Below are 10,998 nucleotides of genomic sequence, written 5' to 3' on the forward strand. Positions count from 1 at the left end.
TTTCTCTCCATTCCTCCCCCTCCCTTCCCCCCTCTAAAATTATGTTCTCAAATCCTTGGGTGAGGATAAAAAAAGATGTGTTTCATCAGTAAATACCAAGGCATGGGAAAACCTGACCCACTGATGCTGAGCCCTCAACGATTTGACACTTTATGATCTTTTGAATTGTAGACAAAAGCTTTACGTGTTCAGTGGCACATGGGATGAAGAAACCTTAAACCTACACTGATGAAGGCTTAAGCTGGCCCCTACACTGGGGATAGCCTACTGTCCCCCAGCACTGAGAGATGGCTTTCTTTCACTGTGGAAGTAGATATGACCATGATCATATCTAATAATCCATGGTCATTCATCCTGACCATGGGTTAATGAAAATTACATCAAGTAAAATATAAAAGAAAAAGTGCTAAGGAATATGAAACACATGAAGAAGTAGAGAAGCATGTTAACCTCTAAGAATGTGGAAACGCTAAACATTTCACGCTAGATTTTTAAAGTTTTTTCCTAAATTTGAAATTAAAACATTTTAAACACCTGAATAGGCACAAAGGGTTGTATCATTATACCTATTTTGCAGATACAGAAATGGAAGCACTAAGCAGAGGAAGGCCAAGTCACGCTGGAAGTCAGTGGCAATATTAGAGCTAGTGGGGCGGCTGAAGCCCATGTTTTCATCTGTTAGACTCTACTGCCCCCTTCAGTAAGTAAAATGATAAATTTGGTCCGATCTCTAGGATTGGGTTAAAGTGCAGTTCCTGAATTTATCTCTGTAACAGAATCATTCCAGATCTACAGAACCAGAATCTCTTGGTTGGAAGCTGACAATGCTCATTTTAAAGACACTTTCAAGCTGATTTTCATGCACACACAGTCGAGTAACCGCTGTCCTAATGTCAATGATAGAGCAAGTGACCACAAATGCACAGGATTCCAAACACGCACATGAATGTAATATTATGCTAATGTTCATCCACATGGATACCACTGGCATATATAATGCCTCATACAGTATTTTCATCTTTAGAGCTAGATTTTCTTGCATTTACTTACTTTTTAATTTCAAAAACAATGTCAGTTTGTAGCCCTTGTTACCTCCTATGCACTATTCCTTTCGGATTTTCTAGAGTTGCCCCGATTTAATATATTTGGTCTCATATCCAATACATTCTCTCCTACATGTCACATTTGGACAATATGGTTACAGCTACGTTAACAATTTTTATCCTAGGAAAATGGGATGAGAGGAGAGGAGAACTGGCTGCCAAGAGAGTGGAAGATGCCAGCGCGAAGGGAATCATCTTTAAAATCCAGTGTCAGGGCTCTGTCATTGAGCCTAAAGATCACATCTCCATTTGTTCTCCTTGGGTGTGTGGTTCACTTATAATGAAATCACTGGGATAAAGGAGGGCCTGACAAGAACAACAGGAAAAAACATGCTAATTTCTTTATTTTAGAGGTTAAAAATACTACCCTGCTATTTGTAACTACAGAATTACAGATTGCAGGTGATTATTTAGTGAATGACTATCTTAATCTTTTAAACCACAAACATGCTTCAAGTCTAACTTCTGGGTCAATTTCCTCTCTACGCATATTTCAGAAGTATGGTGCAGGTATGCCCATGCAGATGGAACGTGCATATATGGACCCGTATAAGTGCAGACAACATACAGTAACCCTAGACTCCATGTCATTTTGCTTCACAGATGATTCTGTGATATCACAAGCCTAAATTTTGTAGGAAGTTTCCTACTTCAGTGAGAACAATGAGTAAAGACTCCAGTTAATAGAGAACAGTGACCTAATAGTGAAAGATCTACTTATCTAGAAAACCCATTTTGCAAATGTAACTAGAACTCTCTTTATCTTAGAAAGGAAAACAAGGCAGGGAATTTGCTGAACTTTAGAAAATGAAAAATCAACCACATTTAAAAAGAGAGTTCTGTATATCCTTATACTTAAAACACCAGAGAATCAGAGGAGATCTTTCTTGGTCATCGTTTCCTTGATGAATATTCTCCAAAAAATAAAAATAAAAATAAAAAAAATAGTAGGAATAAGAAATTTATTGAAAACAACAGGAGTGGGATGACATGTCTCTTACACTGCATTACCCCTGTTAACGATGTAACAGTAATGGATTGACTCTTTATATCTTTACCTTTAAGCTACAAACAGAGAGAACTGGGTTGAAGGAGAATAAATGATTCACTGAAAAAAATTAAAGCACCCCCTTCGACTGTGGTTTCAGATTAAGAATTTATAAAAACAAATAAGTATGCATTTACAAAAATAGTCAAAGAATTTTTCCTGTGCCATAATGGGTTCTGAATGGAATTTACTGGAGATGGATCCAGTGGATACGTAGTGAGGCAAGATTGTCTTGAGAGGCAGATAAATGAGGCCTAGATGTGAAGCCACACATGCATGTTATTTCCATCCAATGGAAAAGTTATGGGTTCAGAATTGCAGGTGAGTAGTACAAATAATAGTGAGATTACATAACTCTTCATGGACCTCATTAATAGAAACCTGGTTTCACCTAAAAAGGCCAACATATATATTTTTAAACCAAGCTTGCCTAGCAAATGACAGAAAATAATCTGAGTGTTAAGAGGCACTATAGTTTGAATCATATGAAGTTTCTAATTTTAACTGTGTAGATCTATAAAAATAAAACTTCTCCTGATTCAACTCCATATCAATAAGCACAACCATCTACCAAGGAAGGCAGTAACCTTTAAGCCTAAAATTGGAATGGTGAAAAACCCTTAATCTAATCACTGAATCAAAGCCAACTTGGTAGCATTGCATACATTTTTTAGTGGCTCCTATAAGGCCTCAAATGAAAGACCAACAGGTTCTACCATTCACATGTCACAGTTTGTGTAAAGTTGTGCAAAGCCATGATCTCAAATGGACCAGAGATTTTGGATGAATCTTTCTCTACAGAATAGTAAACAATTACTTTGAGTTACTATCTTTAATTTTCAACCAAGCAAACTGCTCTATAGGGAGACTAGGGGAATAGGAAATAAAATCCACAATAAGATCCGAGGCTAGTTGTTTTTCTTTTACTCTGTGCTGACCAATGCTGTACCTTCCATTAGTAGACTGGACTTTGTGGGGTCAGAAAGCATGTGTCACGTAATCTCTGATTGAGACTGACCACTTTAGGTGTTGCTGAAAATGTCTTTAGAATAGTGAAATTCTAAACCAAGAATAACAAAGTTTCTTTAACAGCCTCCAAGAAGGATTCTTTGTTTCCTTTTTTTCCTATTTCATGTTAATCATCCCTTTACCACAACTGAGTCTTTCTGGACCCCTGGTTTCTCATAATGTTTTGCTAATCACCTCCTCCCCATCCCCATTACTTGGATATGGGCAATAGTGAGAATTTCAGAGACCTAGGGAGAGAATTACAAGGATTCTGCTGCTGGTCATAGATTCTACATTCAAAGTTAGTATCAGGCAGGAGTAACCTAATTTTTCTATCAACAAAGAGGGACATCTCTATTAAGATAAGCAAAAAATAGGGAGCAGGTTGTACAAAACAAAGAAGAGATACGTTGAAGAATCTGACACTCCTTGCTGGATTATTAAGGTAATTTAAATGAAAGAATAAAGAAAGTCATCAATTAAAGAGATTGATGGGGGTTTTAAAACAGCAGCAAGGAAACATCGCAGTAACCAAAGTCACCAGCAGAATTGCTCAGCACTGCCACACATTTCACATAACATAGTTTAATCGATTCAGTATAATTCAAATTGTTCTAAAATAAGAGGAAGGAAAACCTCAGCCAGGGAAAGTAAACCCCCACTGGGCAAAGACTGAAATAATCTTGAACAAAATTTTGAAAAACAGTAGTACCTTCATTGAAAAATAATCCTGGGTTCATGCTTGTTAGGGATGACTCTTCAGTGGTCTTTTGTGGTCTCATTTAACCAATAAACGTCCCCAACCCTCCTACTATCTAGAAATTTTAATTTGGCAAAGGAACAGTAAACATTCAGGATCCTTGTCATGTTAAAAGACTGATCACATTTCAAGCACTAGCCACATAATGTCCTCTAATAGCACCTAGCACCTTAGATCATCTGTGTCCATTAATTTTATAAAGCCCCTGTGTGGGGGACACAGATCTGTGGGTATCCGATGTCTCCACCAGTCTTTTAACCATCTGTACATACATTAGTTTGTTAGCTCTTTCAGTCTTACTAGCCATTATTTAGAAAAGAAGTAAAATAACAGAACTCTTCTCCCTCTCCCCTCCACCCCAAACCACCCAAATCAACAACATACTATCACCAAATACAAAGTAAAAAGGAGTTGTACCCAAACCTGGTCAGTCCTTCCATTTCTTGAAACTTGCACACAAACTGAAGAAACCCACTCAGCCTTAAAGAGGTCGATCATTTTGCTCTCCTAAAATTTCATCTCTGTGAATGCTTTCTTTCTCGGGTCTGTCTTGCTCTCTCTCTCCCTCTCTCTGTGTCTTTCTACTTCTACCGGAGAGTGTTTTGTTTCCTGTATCTGCTGCTGAATGAAGGCAAAAATACACGATTTGAAGGGATTTTGATCTTTAGGCTAACAGTAGGAAATCTAAAAGCTTGCTCTTCTGAGTGGCTTTATATGCCAGTCACTCAACACATAATGTTTACAGTTTACCGAAAGAGGCATATACAGAATAAAGAATTCTTGCTTTTAGAGCAAAAACAAAACCACAACTAAAACTCCTTTTACTCCTCAGCTACCAATCCTATTTTATGTACTTAATTATTAGCACTTACCCTGAGATGTGCCATAAATGCTCTATTCCAAATGTATAAAAGCCAACCACATCTCAACTGGGAATTAAACAGTTTTAATGTCTTCAAATCCATGTCCCTGCTCCAAAGCCTGAGACAGTCACTGGCAACGGTACAATAGTTCTACACAGCAGACATCTGATTCTTGACATTTAAAAATAACAATATTGGGGATAAAAGTATCTTTTTAAAAATTAACTACAAACAGCTTGTGAGTGAGCACATTAAAACCAATTGACTGTAATCACCAATTGACTACGTTAAGTGGAACTTGCAATGATTTTTAAGCTATACTATTTTATTTTAAATCAATGTCAGATAGAGGCCAAATACCTACAGACTTCTCATTTTCAATATAATCATTGCAATGGCCTATGTTAAATTAAATCTCAGTGATAATTTTGCAAAGGGAGAATCAGAACCTTGTTAGGATTTAGATGCTATTATTGGTGACTATTAATTCAACCTTTGTTCCGTCTTGAATCAAATTAGGCATCTTTCAGGCATTCTGTTGCTTGCCTAAAATGAACCACATTTCATGTACATGCAGGCACACACATAAGGTCAAATGAACACATACATCTGCTCCAGAATAAAACGAGCAAAAAAATGAAGCCAATAACCCCATATATTTATTTCTATTTCTGAAGCACATTTAGAGACTCACACCAATCTGAGATCAAGTCTTAGCTCTTCCAGTCACTATATATACATTCCTGGACAAATGATTTAATCTTTGTGCCTCATATTTGTTGTTTATGAACTGGAGTAAACCATGATATACTTTACAAAGTTAGTTTAGGTACTAAATGGTATACTGTATGGTTTGGGCACATAAGAGATATTTGACATATGTCACTTCCTCTGTTTAATAGTTGGAAGCGGGTACTTTGGGCATTGTAAATGGGAAGAGTCCAGGCTTTGCAGGCAAACGAATCAGTTTTGCCTCACCATGTTGCCATGTACTAGCTGTGTGTCCCTGGGCAAGTTCTTAATCTAATTTATTAAATCTTAGTTTCTTCAACTGTAAAATACCTCCTAGTTTTAAAGTGCAAATTAGATAACATTGGAAGAACATTCACTTTTGGTAGGCATTTATTAAATGAGACCTCTAGGCTCTTGAAAATTGCTCTGATTAGTACTCTGCATCTGCAGCTTAGGAGTATAAAGATGGTAGACTGAGATCACAGGCCTCTAGGTCATGTGTCTCACTGTGCAGCAGAGGAGGGAGACTGGAGAGCTGAAACGATGATTTCAAGCAACTTCAACATCACTAGTTAGTGGTAAATAGGGACTAGAACACAGAACCTCTTATTTAAGTCCAAGCTTTGTCCACTTAACCCTGTGAAGTTGAAGTTGAACACATTTGGAAATCCAATTTCAATATTAGTTGGTAATTAAAGCAATACAACTGAAAAACAAAACAAAACAAAACCCTCCCTCTCTCGAATTACCCAAATTTGCTTCTAAGAATGAGCTTATAAATGAAAGTATTCCATAGGACATGGCAGAAGCTGGTACATCTATCTTTCTGAGAGGAGCTTGCACAGGATAGCAGACTGTTTCCTCTAAACAAGGAAAGACTTGGAGAGACTATCTAGTTCTCAGGAGTTTCCCACTCTCCTGCCTTCCCTTGTGAATGCCCAGCTCCTTCTCTTTCTTTAGAGAACTCTTCATCCTTACCGCACAGGTTGGGAAGAACACAGTGTTCTACATTTAGTTTACTCACTCAACATGTTACCTCCCCACATTGAAATATAAATTCTTTTCAATTTGAAAGTCTTGCACAGAATATGAGCTCAATAAACATCAACATTTGTTAAAGAAGATATAACTTCACTCTCAGTTTATATTTAAAAGCTTGACCTAGCATGGTTTAGTGTTAATTCTTCCCCAATTTAGAATTAAAAGTATTAATTTTTTTCAATCTTTTGATAATTTCAGGATTAAAAACAAATGTGCTTTGGTTGTCACTCTGAGGAGGAGGGATGAGAAGGGGAATTGAGGAAGGTGGGTACATGTGGGATCCGTTACAGTTAATGTTTTATTTCTATAGCTGAGTGATGTTGGGTGTTTGTTTTACCTTTTTAAATACCTTTTTATAAGCCTCAAATATTTCATTTTGAAAATTGGCTTAAAATGAGGTAAATACTTTGAAAATAGAATTTCTAAAACTTTGGTAGAAAATCTTACTAGGGTGCTGGTGCTAAAGGCTATATTTAAATCTTCAAGTTTTCTGTCTCATTTCACTATAGAACTTAAATAATATATTTACTTTAAAGATTTTTTTCTCCTTGCTCAACATTTTCATGCTCCTGATTCCAGGGTTGTGCTGGTATGTACAGGAAAGGGCCATTTTGCATCACAGAGATCTAAGTCTGAATCTCAACTCAGTTCTATAATTTACTGACCATATGGGTTTCCTCTCTTGTAAAAACAGAATATTATTATACCTAGCTCTCAGAATTATTATGAGGATTAAATTAAAAAATGTGAAAACATTTGCTACAGCATCTGGTACATAGTAAATTTTCAATTGATATCGGCTTCCTTCTTTCTTTCCTTATCCTTCCACTTTTCACCCCTACTTGAGCTTTTTACTTCAGAAAGCATAAAAAAGAAAGAGAGGTAAATTTAAGGTAAGAAGAATATAGAGACTTACGTAAGCATTATGAAAGCATTTTGTGACTAACAAAGGTCCCAGATGCATGTAGAATATTCTTCTTCAATCTGATATTTCTCATCTAACATCATCACTACTTATTAAAGTCCAATTTTTAAAAAAAACTGCTTTGGAACATAATCAACAAAAGAAAAAAGCAAACAAAGTATAACCAGTCATTGAAATGAAGAACAATCTAACAATAGCCAGAGGGGAAGGGGGAGGGGGCAGTGGGGAGAAGGGTTTTCAGGAACTACTACAAAGGACAAATGGATAAAACCAAGGGGGAGGTGGAAGCAAGGGAGGGAGGTGAGTTTGGAGGGGGTGGGGAGAAAATACGGACAACTGTAATTGAACAACAATAAAATAATTTAAAAATGTTTTGTTTTTGCTGCTAGTTACAGAAACTTTATAGATAAAATATTCTGTTCTAGGGCTTCTAGCTTATTCATTATTTATCCTTTCTTCAAGACGGATATTCTTATCAAAATGCTTTATTCTTGGTGGTGGATGAGATTTGTGTGCTTAAGGCATTGAAAAAATTTGTAAGACAACATTAAAATTTTATAATATAGATCCCTTATAATGGATATTATAATGGATATTATAAGGGATCTATATTAGAGGTTGGGTTCTGGTCCCACCCCTGCCACATGCTAACAAGTAGGACCTATGAAAGCTTTACCTTTCTTTGACTATAGTTTTTTATTTGCTAAGAAAGGAGATTAGATTAGATCATCTCCTTAGCTATGACTTAGGCAATATCACTTTCAGTGAGAAATACTGACTATGTAATTGTGTATTGTTTGTGCAAACCATGCCCATGTTGGTGGCTTCCCCTGAACCCTGGAGAGGGGCTCTGGCCCTGTCCCTGGCCATGGAACGCCAGCCGAGAAAACTCAGGGCTGGCGGCAGCACATCCAAGGGAGCCAGGTTTGTCAGGAGGAATTCACAGAGAGCAAGAATATAAACTCAGGAGAACACCTTTTTCCTCTCATTTTAAAAGGTGAGAATGGGAAATCAGTACATCATACTTTCATAGCACAGTAAAAACTTTTTGGGCTGCATCTTGGGAAAAATGACAATACTGGGGGAAAGAGGTAGCGAAGAAAAAGACCCTCTCCCCGTTACTTTTATCCAGGTGGAATCTAGTTTAAGTGAATCAGAGGGCAGTAGGAGAAACAGAAGACTGTGGCAGGGGAGGAGCGGCCCGCGGTGGGTCTGCACCCGTGTGGAAATTACACACCAACACTAATTGCATTTTACTGTGTATGCGTCCCCTTTTTTCTTCCTCATCTGTTGTCCCAGGTCTCCGCAGCTGTGCTTGTCAGGTCCCCAAACTGGCTCAACCTCCACCTTCTCAGGGCTCAAAGCAGCGCCTCTATTTCCTGTGCTCTGAGGGCGGGGCCTGGGCTGGGAGTGTGGTTCGTGTTGGTGCTGGTATGACAAGTGGTGAGGACGTACATCCATTTTCCCAAAGTAACAACTTCAGGCAGAATTTTACAACAACAACACAAAACAAAGACAAAACCAAAAACAACTCTCGATAGATGTAATTAAACTCTTTCCAAAATTCCAAAGGTCACTGTTGACTTTTATAAAAAGGTGGACTTATTTTTAAAATTCTGTGTAGACTTCCCTTCCCTCTCCTCTCTATCCCATGATCCTTCAGACAAAAGAAGAACACAAAACATTAATGACTCCCTGCCTTTCAAAGTCTTTTATACACGAGATAACTAGATGACGTCGGTAGCAGGTGTGCTTCCTGATAGGCGCACTTAGCCACAGAAATTTCAAACAATGTTCATGCAGAGAATTCATAGTAGAGCCAAGACTGTAACTGAAGACACCACACACTTAGTAGGTACAATTTCTAAACATCCATCACCCCACAGAAATGGTACCTGGAGGTACTGGCAGGAACGTTCTTGTTGGCACGACTCTGACTTCACCACGGCCTGGTCCAGGTTAACCGAAGCTTTCTGGTACACTTCCCGGGCTCGGCTCACGGTCAGAGTGGAGGACCAGGCGCTCTTCTTCAGCAGCGGTGCGTCCAGGGTGACTGGCAGGTTGGCACAGGTGGAGCACTTGACGTCGTTGTTACTCCGGGAGGCCTTGACCGCCTGCTCGCTGATGGTGTTGTAGGTCTCCATGAAGTACTGCGAGGCCGAGCGGTCGGGGCACCTGCCCATGGTCATCACATTCGAGGGGGCGTGGTAGATGCACATGTCGCCATCCAGGTTGTCATCTGAGCTCCACCAGCCCGGGGAGGTGTTGGGCCGGGCCTTGGGCTCCGGGCGCCGCTCCTTGCTCTTGCTGCGCTTGCCATACCTCACGGTCTGCGTCTCGTCGGGGCTGGCTTTGCCCCCGTTGACGTTGCCTTTGGAGGGCCCCTCCAAGGAGTGCGACTTGGTGAAGAGCTTCTGGACCGAGTGGACCAGGTGGCGGATGCGGCCAGGGCTGTCGCTCCGGTGCTCCACGGCCGTGCGCTTGTACTGCAGCGTGTGGTAGCCATCCCGGTTGAGCGGCAGCTGCCTCTCAAACTGATCCAGGAGGTTGGAGGGGAGGCGATTGGCCTTGGTGGCCAGGGTGCGGGGTACCAGGGCACACTCGTCCTTCAGCTCCTGCTGTGAGTTGTAGTGTCTGCGCGGAAAGGTGCTGCTGGCCAGTGGGTCGCTGAAGGGGCCCACGCACTCTGCCTGGAAGGAGTTGCGCTGAGTGTAGTAAGGGTGGTCCGCGGGGTGATGCTCCACCGGGCTTAGCAGATATGGCTTGCGGTCTGAGTGGTGCGTCAGGGAGTCACAGGTGGAATCACAGGTGACTCCGTGGTGATGGCTGCGGCTGCCCGATAACCCTTTCATTGCTGATGGGGTGCAGCCGCGGGGGTCATGGACTCCTAGTGGTCAGGTTCCAGACCCGTCTCCCGCAAAGACCTGGGAGAATGAACAAGCAGGGGAGGGAACTGTTAACATGTCCTTTGGTAAATAGATACAGACCTGTTTTGCTGTGCTATTTGCTACTGCGTTTGTTTTCTGGCAGAAGAACTTATCACTGTCCCTAAAAGCAGCTTTAATGCCTCGTTGCAAAAACTCTGTCGCCTCTGTAGGGTGAGAAAGCTGGCTCCAATCGGACATGGGGAGTCTGTAGGGCCTAAGTCTAGTAAACCCAGGAAACCAAAGAAATGCTAAAGTGTCTTAAAATTGTTTGAAAGAGACCCTTTTCCTTTCCCTCCATGATTCCAATAACTGGTTGTATCTTTCCCTTGCTTCTCTGGCTTTAGTCTCAACTGCATGGTAATAGGAAATCTAACACACCTGAAAGGCTCGCTTTCTCTGGGAAGCCTTTGGCAGATACTCCTTTGCAGACAGAACTAGTTCCCTTTCGTGCTCCCCCAGCATCTATTCCCTCAGCTCCTGGGGCTTTCCCAGGTAGCTTCAGTTCCCTGCACACTGGGCTACATCTTAGTCACCTTTACATCCCTCTCCCAGGCCAGCTATGTAGACACACAGTAAGCATTCCATAAATGT

At 40.4% G+C, this 10,998-nt stretch overlaps 1 protein-coding gene across 4 annotated transcripts in view; it reads right to left on the bottom strand.

The window, feature by feature from the left end:
• Window positions 1–10,400, bottom strand: part of DLGAP1 (DLG associated protein 1) — a 317,237-nt gene extending 306,837 nt beyond the window's left edge. For 2 of the 4 annotated variants that reach the window (XM_037050284.1, XM_037050283.1), the window contains exon 1: window positions 9,376–10,400. In XM_037050284.1, coding sequence (XP_036906179.1) covers window positions 9,376–10,332 — 957 coding nt within the window. In that variant the 5' untranslated portion in view covers window positions 10,333–10,400. Of the gene's footprint in view, window positions 1–4,342; window positions 4,477–9,375 lie in introns of those variants that run through there. The other 2 variants (XM_037050286.1, XM_037050285.1) reach the window with 1 other exon arrangement.
• Between the last annotated feature and the right edge of the window lie 598 nt (window positions 10,401–10,998).

This window comes from Sturnira hondurensis, unplaced genomic scaffold, assembly GCF_014824575.4.
Source record: "Sturnira hondurensis isolate 20B ecotype Veracruz unplaced genomic scaffold, ASM1482457v3 Scaffold0006713, whole genome shotgun sequence".
In the NCBI taxonomy this organism is placed as follows: domain Eukaryota; kingdom Metazoa; phylum Chordata; class Mammalia; order Chiroptera; family Phyllostomidae; genus Sturnira; species Sturnira hondurensis.